General features: G+C 53.8%; 1 protein-coding gene across 5 annotated transcripts in view; it reads right to left on the bottom strand.

Annotated features, from left to right (window-relative positions):
• Nucleotides 1-21,170, bottom strand: part of SIK3 (SIK family kinase 3) — a 70,729-nt gene that overhangs the window by 5,275 nt on the left and 44,284 nt on the right. The window contains exons 5-21 of one of the 5 annotated variants that reach the window (XM_027881338.1): nucleotides 16,345-16,469; nucleotides 15,946-16,069; nucleotides 15,142-15,260; nucleotides 14,680-14,790; nucleotides 14,412-14,555; nucleotides 13,838-13,918; nucleotides 13,623-13,732; nucleotides 13,367-13,520; nucleotides 12,524-12,679; nucleotides 11,909-11,979; nucleotides 8,772-8,915; nucleotides 5,738-5,888; nucleotides 4,838-4,963; nucleotides 4,443-4,528; nucleotides 3,661-3,770; nucleotides 2,674-3,031; nucleotides 1,521-2,380 (exon numbers count right to left, since the gene is read on the bottom strand). In XM_027881338.1, coding sequence (XP_027737139.1) covers nucleotides 1,521-2,380; nucleotides 2,674-3,031; nucleotides 3,661-3,770; nucleotides 4,443-4,528; nucleotides 4,838-4,963; nucleotides 5,738-5,888; nucleotides 8,772-8,915; nucleotides 11,909-11,979; nucleotides 12,524-12,679; nucleotides 13,367-13,520; nucleotides 13,623-13,732; nucleotides 13,838-13,918; nucleotides 14,412-14,555; nucleotides 14,680-14,790; nucleotides 15,142-15,260; nucleotides 15,946-16,069; nucleotides 16,345-16,469 — 3,030 coding nt within the window. The remainder of the gene's footprint in view (nucleotides 1-1,520; nucleotides 2,381-2,673; nucleotides 3,032-3,660; nucleotides 3,771-4,442; nucleotides 4,529-4,837; nucleotides 4,964-5,737; nucleotides 5,889-8,771; nucleotides 8,916-11,908; nucleotides 11,980-12,523; nucleotides 12,680-13,366; nucleotides 13,521-13,622; nucleotides 13,733-13,837; nucleotides 13,919-14,411; nucleotides 14,556-14,679; nucleotides 14,791-15,141; nucleotides 15,261-15,945; nucleotides 16,070-16,344; nucleotides 16,470-21,170) is intronic. The other 4 variants (XM_027881341.1, XM_027881342.1, XM_027881339.1 and 1 more) reach the window with 4 other exon arrangements.

Genomic DNA, 21,170 nt, shown 5'->3' with positions numbered 1-21,170 from the left:
AAGGGTTCCTGGGCAGCCTTGAGGCGGCTCTGCCTGGACCCGAAGTGGCGCAGGCCTGAGTCCAAATGGGTTATGGAGGCCATGAGGAAAGTGGTACAAGCAGTTGCATCCCAAGACATAGTTTACTACGTGATCCCTCCAAACAGCCCTGTCAGAAGGGCTTACACAAGAATATTTGTAAACATTTACTTGCCTTTACTCATTTACAAGGCCTTGTAGTCTAAAGTCCTGTTCCCTTGTGTAACCAGCAGTGTGGGTGTAGAGATTTGGCTTCTGACTTCACCAAACCTCGTTGTCCATCTAATGGGCTATGGTGGCAAGGTGCAACTCAGGATTCCGTACCAAAAGCCCCTACAGAGCTTCCCACCTCCACTGAACCTGGGGCAATTCCCTCAACTCATGCTCCAAGCACAGCAGGGAAATGGAGCTCTGAGAGCAAACACATCGGTAATTCAGAATTTAGGAGGATTTCGAGCAGCCCTGCCTTGTCCCTGCCCCCCGCCCACGCTCTGGGGGGTCAGGGCTTGGCAGCCCCACTCAGACCTCTGAGCCAGCCTGTTCCAGCCCGGTACTTTCCCAACAAACCCGTGCTGTGTCCCCAAACAAAGCTGGGCCTCCTGTGCCCTGGACACGGCTCCTCTGCAATAGGGCCTTTGGTGCCAAGGGCAAGCTGGTGGCTCCAGCCCAGCACCCCGAGTCCTGCACGGAATACTGATCTGCCTGCTCAGCCTCTCCTGAAAGCCCTCTTAGCAAGGGGCTTGGAGGGTGTTTTTCCTGCAGAGGGGCCTGGAATTACAGCTCAGGCAGGAATTCTCTGACAGCGCAGTGCTGCCAGCAGAGCCACTGAGGAGCAAAGGCGCAGCCTCTTCCAAGGAGCAGGAAAGGTCTTCAGAAACTAATGGCAAGTTTCAACTCATATCCTCCAGAATCCACCCTTTCCAGTTCAAGCAGGGATAGAGTCTTGCTGCTGCTTCCCAAAGTGCCAGAGAGGCTGCAAGGCCACCTGAGCCACAGGACACTGACCAGCGCTGTTACTGTGTGGGTTTGTGGGAGCTTTAGCAGTGCCTGCACTTGAGGGTCTGTGCTTAAGAGCAGGAATACACAGATACACTGCTACAGTTCGGGGTGTGCTGGCAGCTGAACTGTTCCTACCCTGTGTTTACAGGGAATGGGGAAACATCACCAGCAAGAATAAATCCACAGCCAGCACAGAGCATCCCTGAAAAGATGGTGGCACGCTGGGGCCTGGGCTTTACCTGCCTGCAGAAGTAGGTCAAATTCCTAAGGGAAGCAGCCGGTTGGGTTCCCTCCTTACTCAACCCTGTTTATTACAGAGGCTCTGCCTGCAATTTACTTAAGGCCACAAAAGCCAGAAAGAATGTCAGTAATGCCGTGCTGTGCAAAACATGTCAGGGAACCCTTGCCGTGCCGTGCCGGGCGGTGTGTCCTGGGCAGGAAGGTGAGTGGCACACAGCCTGCACGGGGGGACACCGGCCTGCATGGGCAGCAGGAAGCCTTACCTCTGCTGGGCACCTTATTCCTGAATCCGGGCGCGGGCTGATGCCTGTACTGGTGCGTTCCCAGCTCCTGCGCGGGATTAGCAGTTCCTAGCAAAGATTCGGGGTCCCCGTGCCCTCCTGCGTTTACAAGCAGAGGGGTCTCGTGGCAACCTTTGGTCAATGTGTTTGAACTCTTACTGTCAGGAAAGCTGTCCCTGTTTCCCTCGCAGGCGCAGTCCTCCTCCATGCTCTCCGAGTGGAACAGGGCTGGCTGGTGTCCGTATCCCTGTGGCGGGGGCACTGCAGGGACCTGCTGGATACATTCTTGCGCCCTGATTTTTAAGAGATGCTGGGGGCTGTTCTGGGGGTGGTACGTGTCAGCACTCTGATAAGGCAAAGACAACGACTGGCGCTCCGAGAGGTTCTGTCCCACGCTGGTGCCCATATTCCCAGTATCCCCTTGACTCATATGCCTGAACAACTCTTGGAATTCTTGCTGCTGCTGCTGCTGCTGCCGCCGTTTGATGAGCTGTGCAAATTCTGCCTGGGGCAGCCGCATGTCCGTGTGCCCCGTGAGCGAGTGCCGGGGGGAGAGCAGTCCCTGGAGGATGTGCGGTACCTGCTGGTGTCGGCTGTAGTCGGGAGGTGTCGGGGACAACAGTGCCTGCTGTAGTGCCGATGCCGTGTAGTGCTGCTGCTGCTGCTGATGTGCGTTTTGAGGGAAACTGGGATACTGGTCAAGCTGCGGGACCTTTAGAGCTTGCTGAGCTGGAGGGAACCCGACCCCTCCCGACGGGCTGTAGTTGCTGGGGGAAACGCGGGGCTGCTCCGGGTACAGGTGGGGGTGTAAGTGCACCTGGTCGTAGTTGGCAGGGGGATACCTGTGCACGTTCAAGGAGAAGGACGAGTGACTGCACTGCGGTGGCTCAGCACGCCGGGCCGCCCGCCCTGCTCAGCAGGCAGCCCGAGGGGTGCACTCAAGTACATGGCAGAGCAGCCCTGCAGAGCCCTGGGCTGGCTCAGGAGCTCCTTCCCCAGGGCAGGGAGGGAGCGACCCCCCAAAACCAGCACAGCACGGCCCGGGCTGGCGAGGACACCACGTCCTATCCCGAGCCCCCCACCCCCTGTCCTCCACACCGCTCCCCGGGGCCGGGAGCAGCGAGGGAGGCCTCACCTGTGCGACTCGGCGCTGTCGGCGCTGAGCTGCTTGGACAGCTGCCGGTGGCCGTAGCTGAGGGAGGCCATCAGGTTGGCGCGGTGCTGCATCTGGATCTGGCTGGCGCTGGGGCTCAGGGACATGCCCCGCGCGTGGGACGCCAGGCCCTGCCCGCCCACGGGGGCTCCGGGCAGGAGGCTGCTGCCCACCATGTCGCCGGGCTCCTGCACTTGGATTGTGACCTGCTGAGGCTGCGACTGCTGCTGCAGGCCCAGGCACGTCAGCCCCATGGCTGGAGGGGGGGAACAGTTACCGGACTGCGGGAACATTGTGTTGTGGGATGGCATCCCTTGGAACTGGGACTGGGAGGCAGCACCTACAAGGAACAAAGACCCTCAGCACCCCCGTCAGCCCACGGTGAGACTTGGGGGAGAGATCTGCTCTTCACCCCTGGAAGTGATTAAGGCCAGGCTGGATGGAGCTCTGAGCAACTTGGTCTAATGGAAGGTGTTCCTGCCCATGGCACAGGGGTGGAACGAGATGATCTTTAGGGTCCTTTACAACCCAAACCAGGCTATGAAACTATGATTCACTCTCTGATTCTGGGCCATGTTGGGAGCCCAGTACGTGTCCGTGGGGGTGAGGAGCGAGGCTCCCGAGTGCTCCGTCATGCTGTGCCAGCGTGCAAAGGTCACAGCAAGAGCCCTTCCACAGAAACAGAAACTCAGCAGAGCTGACAGTGATTTGCATAAACCCAAGAATATCAGCCCTTCCTCCCCACCCCCAGGAGCGATAAGTAAGGATCTTGTGACAAGAAACTCAACAGCACATTCCAGCTGGCAGCTCCTCTCGAGCTCTTGATAACGCCAGCCCTTGCTGCCAGATGAAGAATCTTTTACATCATCAGCAAACTGTGCAGGGCCTGGATCCCCACACTGCTTCCCCAAGGTTTGAGGGACCACAGAGCCCTGCCAGGGGGCCCACCCAGCTCCCAGGACTGCTTACCGTGGGGCTGGAGCACACTGCTGCTCACGGGGGGTGGGCTGCTGTTGGGCTGCCTGAAGAGGTGGTTGTTGGGGTGGTTCGGGGGCGGGCTGGATGGCTGGATCCGTAACCTACGCAGGGGAACAAGCACCTTCTCATCATGCCTGCTCCTCGTTAAGATTCCCTCTCAACTGTGAGAGCTGATGCCAAATGCTGCACGTCTCGTTCTAAATAAACACCTCAAAGCCCTTGTTGGGGATCCCAAGCTCTGTGCAGCTTGTCTTCTCTTCTGAGGGCCACCTGCCTTGTCCAAGCCACACATGGAGCGAGCATGACCTGGTGACTACAACAGAAACCTGGGGACAAGGACACCACAGGCTCACCTCCTGACTCACTGCATGCAGTGAGACACCCTGCTCTCCTTTCCTGTAACTCAGCCTGCCTCACCTACAGGTCAGGATGCTGAGGGCAAAGTCGGTGACCTCACCGAGGGCCTGGAGCGCTGTGAGATATGCAGGAGCCATGAGAGAGCCCAGCTGCTGAAGTGGCATCTTCAAGCCACTCAAAAGGCAGGACTGTCAGTCCCCTGCTCAAAGCAGGTCTGTGCCTTTGAATCGTGTTTCTCTGCTTCTGAAGTCCTTCTGACAGAATCCAGCTCAAAGGACCAGGCACATTCACCTGGCTGTGCCAGTCTCACTTCATATACCTCCAACTCAGCCTGGCCTCTCCTGAGTGTGTCAGCTCGTTCCCAGGCCTGAGAGTAAAACCCACTCCCCAGAGCATTCCTACAATCATTTCTTTACCTCTGAAGCTGGTGAGTGAGCAGAGCTGGCTGGCTTTCACATGGAGCTTGCAAGGGTGGAGATGGCTGTGGAGGCCGGATACAGTCCTGAACCAGGCACCACAAGAAAACAAAAAGTGTTTGCAGTCAATGTTTCAGTTAGTAAATTTAGAAACACCGCTGGGTGAAGCAGGACATAACCAGATTTACCGAATTTCAGTCCCTGACTGCAGCCCTGGCTACCACAGCAGCTGTGCAAACATCTCTGCTGAAATCCTTCAGGATTGGTCTTGCTACAGCAAGCCCAGCAAAAACTCCCCTCCCTCAATCCCCCTGGGACCTGCTCACGAGTTGTGTCTGCAGCAAAGCAGGAAAACACAGCTAAGCCTTCAGCAGCTCTGGCTCGGGCTCCAGTACCTGAATCTGCTGATGAAGAATCTGATGGTGCTGCTCCTGCTGGTACAACATGTGCTGCTGCTGCGTCTTCTCCAGCGTCCTCTCGTCCATGTGCCCACCGTACATCTTCTGGAGCTGCTCACACTCCTGCAAGGAACCCAGCACGTTCTGTAAATGACCTTCTCACGCCCAGCAAATTGCTGTGCAAAAAGGCGTGCCCTGCATCCCACCCCTCCGAAAAAAAAGCTGGTAAAGAAAGCCTAATCCATTTAATTTGACAGAATCAGGTGTGTAAGAACGTGGCAGGACAACAGAAAAGCACTGGCTGCACGTGACACCGAGCTGGCGCCGTTGTGCTCTCTTAGCACAGGCACCAAGCTCTGGTAATGACGCTTGAAGGTGAGGAGACAATCTCATTCTTACCGTGCTGCAAGGGGAAAGGCCTGTCCTGGGGCCAAATCCCGCTCCAGCCTTTGGCAAGACGTGCCTGGCTGCGCAGGGAGTATCACACAACACCCTCCCAACTGCGGTGGTAGGAGCTGTCCTTTCCTGGGACACCCTGGAACAGCCCCAAAACTGCTGCCACAGAGAACGGGAGAGAGGGCAGCTGCAGTCCTGGTGGGCCCTGCAGGAGCAGGCAGGACACACGTGGGTGGGCACAGCACAACGCTTCCTCCCCAAAAAGAGGGGAGTGGAAGCTGCCCAGCTCCCCGGCTGCAGGTGAGCTCCCTGTATGTTCAGAGGACACTCAGAGGTTGCTGCAGTCACACAGAGAGGGAACAGCCCCTCGGGTGGGAAGCCCCCACTGTGTCCCCTCAGCCATCAACATAAAGATTCCGCCTTTTCCTTCCCGAAGCAGCAAGGCCGAGGCAACAAAAAGCCCGCGGGGAGGCTCCTTTGAGACCCTCGCCCCTCTCTCACCTGCTGGAGCTGTTTGATGCTGCTGTTGTTGCCCATCTTCTCCAGGTGGGCTTTGAAAGCCTGGATGCTGGCAGCACCGTCGGAGAAGCGCCGGACCGGGGAGAAGCGCTCGGTGGGGAGGTGCAGAGTGTTGGAGTCCTTGTAAATAGAGCTGAACACGTGGGGAGGGGGGTTAGTGGCACCAGCCGAAAAACAAACTCCAGTACAGAGCCATTTCACTTCCACCAGCCGTGCCGAGTTCTACCTGCCCACTCACACAGAACAAACTGTGGTTTAGAAGGAGAAATGAAGTGCCACCATCACCTTGAGGAGGAAGCAGGATCACTGAGTGTCCTTGGTGCCTGGGCAGGTAAATGTGCTTTATGCTGGAGACAACACAGCCACAAATCAGACTCCAGATGGGCAGCAACTCACTCCATCCATACAGATGGATCTATCCCTCAGATGGAAAAGGTTTATGGGAACCACTCAGCATCCTAAAAAGCTAAAATTCACCTGTTCAGCAGCCACTTCCTGAGTCTTCCAACTCCCCTGACTACACCTGATGTCTGTGGAAAACAGGAATGGCACATGGAGAGAGAAGCCTGATGTGTTCTGCAGCTCCAAAGAGGAAGGGAGGCTGACACCCATGCTTAGGGATCCCCTGAATTAAAAAGGGGGCGGGAAGGGAACTCTGCACTGGGGGGAAATCTTACCCACTTAACACCCAGAGCCTCCCCGTCCCCTGCACTGGGGATGCTCTGCACTGGGCACATCTCAAAGGCAGACACAGCCAGTGCTGAGGCAACTGTGCCCAAGGCACCACACGCAATTTCCCTTCACAGTGAGGTTTCTTCACCATCAGAGGGAGCCAGATTTTTTTCAGGAGCTGTTTTCCCCCGAAGTTGGGGCTCCCCATTATCACTGAGCTCCTGCCCTGCCACAAGGTGCCACCTGTATTATCACAAGCAAAGGTAACTCTGCATACACACGTCCCAGTGCCCCTCACAACAAGCAGTTGGGTTTCTCTGTGGAGACATGGTCTGTACAGTACCTTTAACACCAAACCCAGCAAGAGCCCACCTGGCTGCATCTGGACTGGTCCTTAACTCCAGTGCCCATCTGAGGCCTGTTGCAAGCTGCCCTTATCAGAAAGTGATTGATGCTGGACCCCTTCCAGCACACTGGGTTCAGTTTTGTCACTGTCTCTGCCTTAGCAGGACGTACTTCAGTTTCTATGGATCACACACAACCTTCTTCCAAGGACAGAGCTGTGCTCCTGCCTTTTGATGCCATCCCATCCATTATCCTGATCCATTTATTCTCCCGCTGCATTGATGGAAAGCAGAAGCTACAGATAAAATCATGCTGAGGTTCTAAAAGCCATGTGGCCAAGGCAGAACAGCTGCACTGCCCGGTACAGTTGCTGTACTTCAATTCTGCTTCCAGACACTTTAACGTGACCAAAATCAGGGGCTACATAAGAAGATACATAAAATGGCTTAAAATAGGCTAAGGGCTAAAAGGAAACCCACCTGCCATTCAATAATGGGGTTTATTTACACGATGACACAAGACTGCTAATTTCTGTGCCAGGGATGTCTTGGACTCAATGTGGGACACTCTGTTTAGGCCATGGTCAGACGAAATTTCTGTGATTTCACAGGAAGAACACGAGCCAGGCTCACAGAACATTACGACACTGAGGGTGGAGAGTGCAGATACCACCCTGCTCGTGATGCAACAGCCTCAGGACTCCGGATCCAAGTGGCAGAGGTGACACCAACGATATTTACAGGGTAAATGTGTTTTAAGGCTTGTAAAAATTCTGCTCCTTCCCGTGTGTGAGGACCTGGCTTACCTTGAGGATTTGCAGCAATCCTGAAAGCAGGACACAGCACATTCTGCTTGTTTTGCAAGCTGCTCTCCTCTTCCTATCAAGCTGTGGCCCTAGAAATCTTTCCCCTCCCGCTCTTCCCATCCCCCAGGCACCTCTGAGGGAGTAACTTCAGGGCAGAGAGGTGCTTATCTTGGTTTTCTGGAGCTCCAGCGTGGCACTAGCACTGTCTCAGTCTGCTCAGAGTTCACCTGTCCCTGCTGATTACATCAGTGCTCAGCTCAGCAGGTCTCTGGCTACAATAAAAAGGGCTTTGTCAAGCCTGCCAGTGTGAGCTGCCTGAGGGGCTGGACACCAGCACCAGCCTGGCCTGGCAGCCACTGCTTTCCCAACAGGCTGCAAACTCCAGCGTGCAGCTGGTTTGCTCCTGGCACAGAGGGTTCAGAGCACTTTTAAGCATTTTTATGAGAGGGTTTTTTTATTAAGAGGTTCTTAAGCTCCCTCTGTGGCATTAGCATCTCCGGCTTGCTGCTGTGACAAGGACTCAGTCACATTAACATCTCTCCATTAGGAGTGTCCCTCCCACACATTCTGAGTGCGTTTAGATCCAATCCCACGGTTCCCCCTTTCCCAGACAAGGTGATTGTTTTTTTCTTACCACCTCAGCTTCCTTTCCCCACATCATTCCCACCAAGGGTTCAGATTAGAAATAAAATGACTCTTGAGGAGCTTTGCAAGGAGACTTTGCAGTCAGAACACACAACTCTGGTGCAGAACAGTGAGGGTTTTAAGCCCTAGTGTGGATGACTTGGTGTAATCTTTGGCTTCTATCTGCCTCCAAAAACATCCTCTAGCAAATCTGCTGCTTTGACACGAAACATCACAACAGGGAAAAAGCTTTCCTTTAAAACAAACAGCTTATTCCCAACCTTTCTGCGATGGCAGCCGTTCCCGGAAAGCATCTCCAGCCACAAAAATGGGACTGGAGGGAAGAGCCAGCCAATTCCTGCTCGTCCCTGCAGGCAGGGAGCCTGTGCCAGCGCAGAACTCGCGTCCCCAGCGTGGCCAGACACCCTCTGCTCTGTGGGTCTGCTCTTCATCCCTACTCCTCCTCCTCCTCCTCACCCCTCCCTGCCGAGCAGGATGTCCTCAGAGCTCCGTTCCAGCTGACAGGGTTCCTGGCGCAAAGCTGCCCGGCCGGCCGGTGCCGTTACTCACCGGTGCTGGTCGGGTCCCAGGTGTGGAGCCCAAGCCCGGGGTCGGAAGGACTGCTGTCCTAGCTGCCTCTGCAAGTCTGGAGGGATTTCAGCTGTAGGGTTGGTCATGGCCAGAGTGTGCCTTTTTGACCTATTTGCCAAGTATCTGCAACAAGCAGGAGCACATTTTATAAGAGACTGATGGGAGTACTCCGAAAACAGGGAGCGTTAGATAATCCAAAGAAAATGGGAAGGAAGAAGCTTCTGCAGTGCTCAGAACACACCATGGGCACACTGCCCATGCCTGTCACAGCACTGGGTTGTCAGTGCTTATGGGACAAGTGCAGTTTCAGCTGCTTGTGCTCCAGCCTGGGAAGGAAAGAGGAACCATTCGCTCTTCCCAGCACGAAGGCCACGTAGCTGGTATGTCCCTTTGGGAATACCCAGGTGACTGCCTGCCCTCAGCGGGCATTCCCTCCACTAGAGCAGGTCTGCCTCCCTCTCCCAAGGCCCCACTGAGCCCCGGGGAGCCAAGACAGAGATAACCCAGCAAGAGCCAGGCAGAGAGTGGGTGCAGAGCGGAGCTGCTGCACCTTCCAGGGTGGTCTTTGCACCCCAGGTCCTGCAGGGAAGGGTGCAGGGGGGACACCCCAGCAGAGATCGGGGTGGGCAGAACCTCAGGCTGCCCGAGGAGCACGAGGAAGGGCTTGGGCTGAGGAAGGGCTGGTGCCAGCCCGGTCCAAGTGCGCCATCTAGTCCCTGCTCCGCTCCAGGGAGTCGGGAACGGCGCGGGATGCACAGGGAATGAGATCCCGAGCAGTGAGAGAGTCTCTGGGCTTGCCTCTTACACCACAGCTGGGAGGCAACAGCTAGAAGGAAAGCCCCCTCTGCACTGGAAAAGAGCTGCAGGTCTCCTGCAAACCCCCCAAAGACTGGAGAGTGCAGAACTCGGAGCCTCTGCTCTGATGAGGATGTGAGGAAGGGCCACACAGGGCTGAGAGTCACTGCCCTGCCCTGCTGGTGCTGGCACAGCCCTGCCCGGGGTGGTCGGGGTGTGGGGCCAGCAGAGAGCAGGTGAAGCCCCTGCCCAGGCTGCCCTGGGGGTGAGGAGGGGGCTGGGGCTCCCTCCCAGAGCTGTTCCCACTCAGAGCCAGGAGGGATGGACGGCCCTGTATGAACTCAACTCCTTCTGCTCCTGTGAACCAGCAGTGAGGTGGTAACCGGGCCAAAGACCACTTGGCCAGTGACACCTGGGAATTCTCACCTTTGCTCTTGTCCCCTGCAACTCCCGCTGTGAAGCAGAAAGAGCAGCAAGCAGTACAGTCGTTGCCTTGCCCAAACCCAGCCTCTCTTTGCTACTGAAGCCACTTAAGCAGAAGAAGCAGGTTAAGAGCGCTGTGGTGCCCCGCCAAAGCCTGTGCCATTAGCTGTTTAAGAATCATTTGATGCAGACAGGGGAGGTTTCCCGAAGAGCTTTGCTGCTGTGGTTTGCTAAGATCATTTTATTTCAGCCCTCCAGGGAACAATCCAATCATGAGCTCTAACAGCGTTTCGGGTGGAAGAAAGTTTCCCAAAGCTCAAAGGAGATGTGACTGTTCCCTGGAACAGAGAGAAGACCTACGCTCTGCTTTCAAGGTCAGATTAAGGAGGGCAAAAGCTGCTCACTGGTGGCTGCAAACAGAGTATTTGGGGCAGTGTTCTGAGAAGCTAAATATTTGCATCTGTCCATTATGGTAATGCTATTTACCCTTCTCCTCTGATGACTACTGACATGTTGCAACACGAGGGGGTGGAGAGCGAGTTAACACACAGACCTGGATGGCGCTTTTTCAAGGCCATCTGGTGGAAGAAGAACATGTTCTGTGAGAGGACTAAAGGCAGCTCTGTCGAGAGCAGCAGTGACCTCTGGGTCCAAGGGGATTTGGCTTCCAGTGGGATCTGAACATTTCAGTGCCTTGCAACCTACAAAATACTGGATGGGGGGTTCAAAATGTTTCTAGCTGAGCTACTGCTTTAAATGCTCAACTGAAACCTTTGGGTTTAGAGCAGTGAAAATCTGCCCAGGTAAGATGTTCAGGTGTCCCCTTGCCAAGAATGAGATTTATCTGGTTTGCACAGAAAGACTGCCAGCTGTCTGAGGACATTATGAGTCCCAAACTATAACTTTTAATGACTACTGAGGCTATTATTGATGCTAAAAGTAGACTTTCTAAGCTCAGGTAGGCAAAAGGAATCTCAGTGCACAGTCTGTCCCTGCTGACACTTCCTCTGGAGCACCAAGAGGAGCAGAGCTGGCCAAGGCTCTGGAGTATGACCTGCACCCACCCCAGTGTCCCTCTGCCTGTAACAATGCCCAGTCTGAAGCCTTCTGAGCTCCTGAAGAACCCCTCCCTTACTCAGGTGCTGGCCTGTACAACGGGGGGGATCCAGAAAGCTCTTCAAGGTAAGAAGGAGGAGCACCCACCACACACAATGCACCAGCTGGTTAGCAGAGAAGAACTACGCAAAAGCTACTAAGAAAATGTTAGTGAGGCCATGGTTAGTGTGTTCATGGACTGAAAAAGTACAAGCATATTCTATCCCCTTCCTACTACATGTTTGGAGCAGACACAGAGAACAGAAGTTCCCATCCTGAGAGCCCATAATCCTTTCCTTATTGGAGCAGACTATTTTAAGGCCTAATGCTAAAATTAGCAGCTAGAGGTACCCGTATTTCCAGCAAGCTCACTTTGTTTGAGGCATCAGAGTTGGATGTTTACTGCATGTCTTGATACAAAAGCTGCACTGGCACCCCAGGCCACAGAGGAGATCCTCCCACCCCCAGCACTCGGCAGGGAGCAGGAATCCCTCGGCACTCACTTGGCAGGTTAGTGTGGATCGCATGCTGCTGCACACTAAGCAAAGGAATTTAGCAGTTCCAAGAGTTTCTGGAGAACCTACTGCTCAATCAGCTACCCATTTCAGGGGAATCCAGCTTTGTAAGCACCCAGTAGTGCCAGAGGAGCAATTGCCTGCAGTAATCAACACCCACAGGAACAGGAGAAGTGTGGAGCCTTCGCTGTAATCAAGTTTGGTGCTGTGTTTGAATTCAGCTGTGGAACACCCCAGGGTGAGCCTCGTGGAGGTAGGAAGGGCAAATGTTAACAGAGTGGGAGTTACCTCTGCACAGCTTCCTGATCTGGCTCCCCATCAGAGCTCTCCTCATCCACAGGGGTGACAGCTGGGACAGCCTGTGGAGAGAAGAGAAACCACAGTTCTAAAGGACAGCCAGCACAGTCCCATACACAGAGGGGACACCCGACCTTCCCAAATGAGCTCTCGCAGGGCTGTGTTGGCTCCTCTGCAGCACCGAAGAAACTCGGCCAAGAACCCCTTCCATCCTTCCCTCCCCATCAAACAGCCTGGACAAGGTTGCTGCTACACGGAAAATTCATTGATACAGATGCACCAAGGAAGAAAGAACATGCGTGAATGCCCAAGATGGACACTTCAGTTTCTCCATGGCATCAGAAAAGGAGAAGAAAAGCAATCATTAAAAAAATGCATAAGCACTGTCAATTCCAGAGAGGCTGTTAGATATCTATCAGAGAGCACAGCAACTCCCTTGCATGGGGATAGGGCACCCACTGCTCCAGAGCAGGGGAACCTTCAAGCAAGCAGGCTCATCCCTGCAGTGCTTCCCAAGCGCTGCGACCTGGCCACAGTCACCTCTGCCTGCGGGAGCAGATATTTTTAAGCACAGCCCCCCTTCTCTCCTGTCCCTTTGGTACTTACTGGCGTCATGGTGACGAGCGGGGAGGGGCCCCGGGGCCGCTTGAGCAGCTGCTGTGCGTGCAGCTGGATGTTGGCCCCGCCGTCTGACGCCCGCCGGCCCAGTGGGCCCATCCCGTTGAGCAGCTGCAGGGTGGGGGGCTGCAGCAGGGACTGCTCCTGGGGACACAAGACAGCCCAGTTACCCACCCCGAAGCAGACCCCAAGGTCACAAACCAGACACGGGCAGAAGACATGCCTCCTGGGCTTCAGGAATGCCACCAACATCTCCAGTGATGTGGGGCAGGGAAAGGCAGTGTCAGTGGATGAGCAGGGTTTAACTCTGCATCTCCCTGCACACTGCTTTAGCTGTCAGGCTGCAACCTGCAGCTCAAAGCCAGCCAGCAGAGTCCTATTTCTCCCCAGCCCACTAATTAATTTCATATTGCACTGCTCTTTCATTCTTCAGCTTTTTGATAGAATGACAGAAACCCAAAATGGTTTAGGCTGGAAGGAACTTTAAGCTCATTTTGTTCCAAGCCCCTGCCATGGGCAAGAACATTTTCCACTAGCCCAGGTTGCTCAGAGATCCATCCAACCTGGCCTTGGACACTTCCAGGGACGGGGCAGCCACAGCTTCTCTGGGCAACCTGTGCCAGGGCCCCCCCACCCTCACAGGGAAGAATTTTTTCCTAATATCAGATCTAAACCTACTTTCGAGAACCAATTGGAGTCACACCTAAAAAGAGTAAATCTTGAGGCTTCTGAACTCCAAGGAACTGGCAAACAGAGCGAACAGTGGGAGCACAAACACCCCCCCCACCCTGGCAGGGCACAGACCACAGCAGGGAGCACACCGGGCACTACCTTGTACTCCAGCTGCCCCGTGGGCTGCAGGTTCTGCCTGGGCAGCACGTTGTGCATGAAGTTCACATTGGGGGTCACCTGCAGGAATGGAGCCTGAGGAGTGACACGGGGGAAGCCGGGCAGCAGCTTCTGCAGATCTTCCATGACTTCAGTCCTGGGCAATCACATTAAGAGAGGTGAATTAGCCAGGATGGGAGGAAAACCCCTCACAGACCCAGCACACGCAGCTTCCCTTCAAAAAAAGCTCCTTACTCACCGTGGGTCAGCCACTCCCACCGTGTGCCTCCTCATCGACAGGTATCGGACCAGAGCCTCAGGTGACGGCTCTTCCCCTTCATCACTGTCCAGGTTCATTGTTCCATCAGTCTGGGCAGGGAAAACATTGGAGATGTTGAGATACAAGGATCAAGGGAAAGGCCTTAATGCAAGCTGGGGAAAGAACTTGCAGGGACCACTGAGGGGGTACCTCACCTCCACAATCTGGTTCTCAGGGTTGATGAGCTGGACTTGTGGCACATTGATGTTCATGGTGTTGCTTGTCTGTTCTGTCTGCTGAGTGGAGAGATCAGCATCAGAAGACACAAAGACAGCATTGCTTTACAACCCCTTTACAAACACTGCTAGATTAACACCAGTGCACAGTCCCAAGCACCTGGGAATAGGGAGGTTACCCTGGAGCCAATGTAGAGCTGTTTATTCTCAATTCTCAAGGGGTTGGCTAATTTCCCCAACTCCCTTCTGCTCGGGAAGGGTCAGCATCTCTTTTGCTTCCCTTATGACCTGGCCTCTCCCAAAACAAGTGCTCATTGCTTCAACAGCAGCACAAGTTGAGGAAGAAGCACTACAGAGCAGCCTTGAGCAGTGAACTCCAGCTCCCAGTAAACCCTCACAGTGCTTTCTCCTCCGTCAGAGGAGGAAATTCTCAGAGGAGGAATGTTTTGACACTCCATCCAGGAAAGGACACCCACAAGCAAGCCTGAGTTTAGCAGGTAAGAGACCGGCTGGCCTTCCAGGGCTGGAAGAACACAAGGCAAGGGGGGTGTACCTGGATGTTGGCCGAGGTGGGGAAGGTCATGGTCCGTGGAATGCTGGGGGCCGGGGCGATGCGCAGGTTCTTGTGTCTCTTGAGGCGGTCGCAGAGCAGGCTGTAGATCGCGCTGTAGTGATCGTAGGCATCGGCTCGCAGGGACTGAAGGGAAAGGAAAAGCTGTTTGTCAAGTGATAAAACACACTCTATACTGTGCTGGGATGCTCAGCTGCCAGCAAACAGACTGATCTCCAACAGGAACAGGCAGGACACGCCAGGGCCTCACCTGAACCGTGCGCTCCTTGTCCAGCCCCATGTCCGCCATGGCCAGCAACACATCCTCGTTCAGCGGCTCCAGCTGCCTCTCGGTCTTCAGGTGCTGACACTCCGCTATCAGCTGTGAGGGCACAGGCTCAGAGTTAGTGCTGACATTCCCAAAGGCACACTGATGAGTCACGGTGCTCTGAAGAACCCATGCACCGGGCTCCAGCTGCAGCTGGCATGAGGTCTGAGGGCTGACGGCACAGCAACCCGAAATCCAGTGCCTCAAGCTCCCAGTGCCACAGGGAAGGATAAAAAACGTATGCAGAGGAGAAATGATGTGACAAGCAAGGCCAGGAGACACAGGAAGGGGAAAGGCAGCACACCAGCACTGGGAATGAGAGTTCCCAGAGAGCTGGACCAACATGGCAACAGCACATGCCCGGAGCCCATTTGAGGCACCGAGCAGCCCCCACTCACTGCTCACCCTGTCAAACTCTGCGTCAGCCTCCCCCAGTTTCATCCACTTGTGTTTGCAGATCTGCTCCATGGAGAGCCGCTTGCTCGGGTCCAGCACCAGCATGTGGCGGATCAGGTGTTCACACTCTGCCAGGGAAGAGAGAGGCTGGGTCACCCTCGGGAAGGGGCACGGCTGCTGCGGAGGAGGAAAGGGCTTTTTCCTTCCCAGGCAAAGTGTATCAGTCCCTAATGTGCCTCTTTCCTGCAGACACTCATTTCCCAGGGTAGGAAGGAGGGAAGCCAACCCGGCCATACACAGAGCCCCGAGGTGGTTCCCTGTCACCCTGTCCCTCCCCACCACGACATGCCTGGCTTTTGGGGATTGAAGAGCCATCTGAACATTCCCCACTCAACAGCTCACTGTAAGCGATTTCTCCATCACATTACCCCTGTGCTGTCACTGTGGAGCAATGCTGGGGCTCTCCCCCTTTGGGGTGGGATCTAAGCTTGCTTTGAAAGCACCACATTTTAGCAGAATTTGCTGCATGAAGAAAACCAGTTTTCAGCTGGGAAACTCCATGCAGCCCATGCAAAATTATTCCTTAACCTCACAGCAGGAAGCCAGAACCTATGTATGACTCCTTCATTTGAAAATTAATCATACTTTTCAAGCCTGATTTATCACTAAAGCATTCAGAGGTGTGTTTGCAGCAAGAGGACACAGACACTCATCTCTGTGTGGCTGTGGCTGCAAATTCATAACGCTGTGGAAGGCTAGAAGTGACCCAGCTGTGGGGGAAGGCCCTGCACTCCTGAGCCCCCGTGCCCTTACCTGTGGACATGAAGAAGGGGATGCGGAACTTGCCGCTGAGCACCCGAGCGCGCAGGTTCTGCAGGGTGCTCCCGTCGAAGGGCAGGGCCCCGCACACCAGCACGTACAGCACCACGCCGAGGCTCTGCGCCCAAAACAAACCCCTCGTCACAAACAGCTCGTTGGGAAACCAAATTAAAACGCGTTTCTGGGCAGCTCATGGTTTTGGCGCCTCCCGGCAGAGGAAATGCAGGACGTGGTGGTGATACAGAACGCGATTTTGGAAGCGGTTCTGCAGAAAACACTTTTTGCCACGTCAGGGCTTTTCTCCCAGACGTGCACTGAGTGTTCAGGAAGCAAAGCCAAACAAACAGAGCAAGAACTAGATCAAAGTCAGAGGGAGAGAGGTTCGTCACATACCCAAATGTCAACCTTTGGCCCATCGTACTCCTTGCCTTCAAAGAGCTCTGGAGCAGCGTAGGGAGGACTCCCACACCAGGTTTTAAGCAGCTGGCCAGGGGTGAAGATGTTGCTGAACCCAAAATCTGAAAAAACAAAGAGAACCGATTGGAGGAATGTGATCCACTCCAACTGTCCTGACCTAACCAGAGCAACTGAGTGCCACGTCCAGTCCTTCCTCCAGGGGTGGCGACTCCACTCCCTCCCTGGGCACCCGGGACACACAGGAGTGCGAAGGAGGCAAGGAATGGAAGAGCAATGCTGAAACCACCTGGGCAGAGCAACTTCTCTCTGTACTGTGACAAAAGACCAGGTCTGAACAGTGCCACATCCACTTTGCACAGGATAAAACACACCTGCTGCAAAACCACCACGACTTCATCCTGCTTCACACACTAAACCCACGCTGGTTTTGCTTCACTAAACTCATGCTGTTTTTGCTTAGCAGAACAAACAATCTGTCCAGAATTTTGCTCTTCATTTTTCACCCATGTGATCTCCATGCTGGAATCGATACACCAGGGATCAGATCATCGAAGGTTGGTGCAAGTCAGGTGGACGGTTTGGAATGGGTTTTACATCTTGTTATCAAGAAATCCCACATAAATCTTGAGTTAATTTCCAACCTTTGGATTCTTCCATGTCACGTTTCCCAATTCCCTGGGGCCAGGGCAGCCGCCAGCACAGACAGTGAAAAAGCAAAAAAAGAAGAGGAATTTTGATGGTTCCAGAAAGCACTACAGGAGCTGGAAACTTTGGTTATGGTGGGCAGCTCTACAAATCCTTCACCAACAGCAAATAATACATCCTGAAAGGGAAATCAAAAGAAAGGTTTTCACCTCAGAGGCAGCCAGCCATCAGCTTATGTGGGCACTAATGGCATTCTCTGCTAATTAACCTGCCTCCCCCTGGCTCACAGCTGGGACCTGCACTGGAAGGGGTAAGGAAACAAGGCTGGATCCAAGAGAAGTGAGCTGGCACTTGTAAAAAGAAAGAATCCTCACTATATGGCTTTCCTCTTTTTGCCTCAGCTGAACTGAAGCAAACACACTGTCACAGAGGTGTGCCCACACCCTGAGAAGGAGGTGTCCTCATGAGCAGCTCCATCAAGGAGCAGTGCCACCAGTGAGGGCCAACACCTCTGTGCCAGAGGCACAGCAAACCCCACCAGCACTCCACAGAAAGCACTAACTGGTGAGTCCGTGCTCCCACTGCTTTCCTTACACGATTTTCTGTGACCTAATTTCAGGTGACTCCTCTCCTCCTTCAAACAGCTTCTGCAGAACTCTCAGCAGGCCACCTGGTGCTGCTCCTGCCAGCTCAGCTCCAGGAGGGCACAGCTGAGTTCCTTCCCCCTGTGCTTCCACAGGGGGAAAGTCCTTGTCGTGGAGATGATTTATGCTCATGAAGAATACCTAACACAGCCTGTTCCTGTGGAAACACCTGGAGTGCAGACCAGGCTGCCCAAACCCTACCTCAAAACAGTGCAGAGATGGTAAAATGTTCTTTGAAAGCCCCATGGCATCAGAACAAGGCAGTTGCACACCCTTTGGGTTTGCACTGTTGCCTCTGAAGCCATCTGAGCCTGCAGTGAGCCTCTGGAGGACCATTCCAGGGAAACAGCACCCAGCTGCACAATTCTCTTCCACCTCTGCAAGCGTCTGAGTTGCTGTCTCACGTTTGCAGCAGGATGTGTAACAAGTGCCTGAATTATGGCCACTGGAACAAGCACTAAACACTGCAGCACTGGATGTGACTCCACCTCCCCACACACAGCATTTGGGTCAGGTTTAGGTGTCAACTCCTTCCGACTGCGGAATTTTGGTACTTCCCGCACACTGAGCAAGTCATTCTGGTTTAGACACTTTTATTTGTCCTTGTATGTACTGGGGGGGCTCTGAGCACGTAGGGAACCACCTGTATTTTCCAAGGAGTGATTACTGCCTGCAGAGGCAGGAGCAACTCCAGCCCTGCACACATGAGAGTCCCAAGGTGTTCCCTGGACTGCTGGGCTGGTCATGGTGAGCGCCAGCAGCACAGGCAGGGTGTGCCATGCCGGGGCTGTGCCATGCCAGGGGTATGCCATTCCAGGGCTGTGCCATCCCAGGGATATGCCATTCCTGGGCTGTGCCATGCCAGCTGGCAGCACCACAGCCTCAGAACAGACACGCAACAGCTGCCTCCCACACCCTTCTCTGTTTCCCAAGAGTTGCTGGAGATTCACTGGCTGGGAAACTTCACCCCTTCCACATCACGCTGAAGTTTGCCCAGGGATTCGCAGCTTTCTGGCCAGGAACAGGAGGTGAGCACAGAGGAGCCCTCAGAGTCTCTCCTTGGGGCACAGGGCCAGCAGGCACGGCGCCGTTCAGCCAGTGGGTCCCGGAGCTCCTGTGCTCACCCCATGGCTGCCCCGGGATTTTGGGATGAAAACTTCTCCCTGTGGAGAGCTGCTGCTCTGCCCGGCACTCCCACACTGCTGGGCTCTGCAGGGAGCTGGAGCCAGAGGCTCTGTCACACATGGACACTGCTCAAAGGCTGGGAACAGCTTCCAGCTCCCACCTGTGCTGAGTGACCGAGGTCAGGGCTGGGGAAAACAGCAGGGTTTTAAAACCCCCACAAAAGTTCAGGGAAGGGAAAAATCCCAGAGCAACAAACAACAAAATCTAAACCAAACAAATCCACAAATTACCAACTTAAATAAACTTTCTTAAAATCTATGGCAAGTCACAGGCCAAGTTGACATATAAATCCAAATCCTCAGGGAGCAACCAGGTCTCATTACACAAACTGATGCAGAGGCAAAGGGGCATTTCTGTAAGAGCAAGGTAAGTCATAATGATGTGATACAGGGAAAATATTTAAAAGAAACACCTCTGTCACAAAACATGGGCCCAGTCCCTCACATTTCCTCAGAGCAGAGCTCAGGGAGTGGCGTCACTGTTTGCCCAACGGGGATTTCATCCTCGGGAGGGGAAGGAGCAGCAGACTCTTGCAAACGAATGCAAAGCGATGCATAGATCAGATTCCTCTCCGAAACCATACCCCGGGAAGGCCTGGCTGTTTAGCAATCATCAACTCCTGGCTGAACTCTCCAGCTGGGAGCACAGGGAACGCAGTGCCAGCAGCTACTGACTCAGACTCTGAGAAGGTACACTGGAGAAAAAGCATCCATGGGAAAAATGAGAGCGAGGGTCATGGCGTTGGGATCTCACTGTTTATGGAAAAATAGTGCAGCAGCAATCAATCAAAAAAAAAACCCCAAACAGTGACCAGCAGTGAGACCAGCAGCACTGCCCCACTCCAGGGCTGCCACGCTCCCTCCCTGAGAGCCAGGTGCCTGCCTAGTGCCAGGTAAGGGATTTAAAGCTGCAAATGGAGGTCAGGAGGAATGTGCCAGAAAATCTGCACTGCTGAGAGTCTGGAAAACTCCAGAAGTTTGAGTTAGACACTGTTAACGGGTTTGGCAGTGAAGGTTCAGCTGATTCTCCAGCACTGTAACTGGCTTTGTGCATCTATCCTGGGAGGTCTGGTGTGAAGCAGATCTGCTGCTATCACTTCTTGGTTTCTGCTCTTGAAACAATGGAAGAACTGGTGTCAAGTTGTAATTGATGAGTTATAGGGAGAAAACTTAATACTTGGAAAATCCTATACCATAAATCAGCTTTTCCAGGCTACTTTTCAAAGCACTACTGCATCTTCCAGCCAAGGCAAACACTGCCACCACCAGGGTGGGGACTATCTCCTGCAGCCATGCTGGGAGCACAGATTTGAAAGGAAAAGAGTTTCCAACTCTCTTAGATAAAAAAAGGTTTCCACAATTTTCAGAGCTTGTCAGCCTGCTCATGAGGACATTTCTTCAGCAAATCCAGTCGAATTCCAGTTTCCACCTGGGTTAGTTTTTAACTTGTTGCTGTTTGCCAGGCACCCTCCCCCTCCACACAGAGCGGATTTTCCCTGTGAACACAAGATGGCCTCAAATCATTAGTGCAGCACAAAACACCAGAAAGAGCTGCTCAGAGACCTCCTAAGCAGCCTCTCCCTGGAGCTTCATGACCTCTCCACTCCTACTCCAGGAGCTCCAGTCCTCCATCAGCGACGTGTCTCACTTATCTCCTGCTCCCAGGACAGCGGTGGGCAGGTTATCACCCCTGTGCCAAGCAGGACATGGTTCAGACTGTTAAGCATCCAGAGGAAGGTTCATCAGGTCCTTCCCTCCTCTCTATTCCTTCCCCATTCCCTCCTCAAAGAGTGAGGATGAGGGAAGCCTAAGAAATTACCAATCATTTTACCACGGACTGAGTGTCAGACTCTAACCTAGCACCCAAGGAGGGTGCGTGAGAGAACAGCAACACAAACAAGACTGTTTCCTTTCTTCAAGATGGTATCGAGATAGAGCAGTGTTCCCCACCTCCCAGCAGTAAAATTGCTCAGACTGCACAGTTTTGTAGTCCTCAGCAGTTTGTTGGGTTTTTTTTTTAAATCAAATTACAAATGCTTTAAAAGGCACAAGCTCTCCCAGGAAGTTTGTCAGGAGAGGGGGCAACAAAGGGCTTTCCAAAGCTGCTCTGCTGTGCGTTAGGCTCTGCTAGAATTAAATGGTGAGTATGAGGTCTTCCACTTCAAAAGCCCATGAAATTGGATGACCAGGCCAGGGTTAAATCTCCTTGTTTCAATCAGTTGCTACATAATCCCACAGAGCCAAATAAAGTCAGACCTAGTCAGTGCCCCCCAGAGCTCAGCAGCCAAGGTTCAGGCTCATGGTCAGAGGATCAGACATGCAGGTCTGT

Source organism: Empidonax traillii, unplaced genomic scaffold (assembly GCF_003031625.1).
Source record: "Empidonax traillii isolate 1590-97213 ecotype Southwest subspecies unplaced genomic scaffold, ASM303162v1 scaffold87:size1256882, whole genome shotgun sequence".
Classification (NCBI taxonomy): Eukaryota; Metazoa; Chordata; class Aves; order Passeriformes; family Tyrannidae; genus Empidonax; species Empidonax traillii.
Note: the sequence above shows the minus strand (reverse complement) of the source record. Positions and strands in the feature narration are given on the sequence as shown.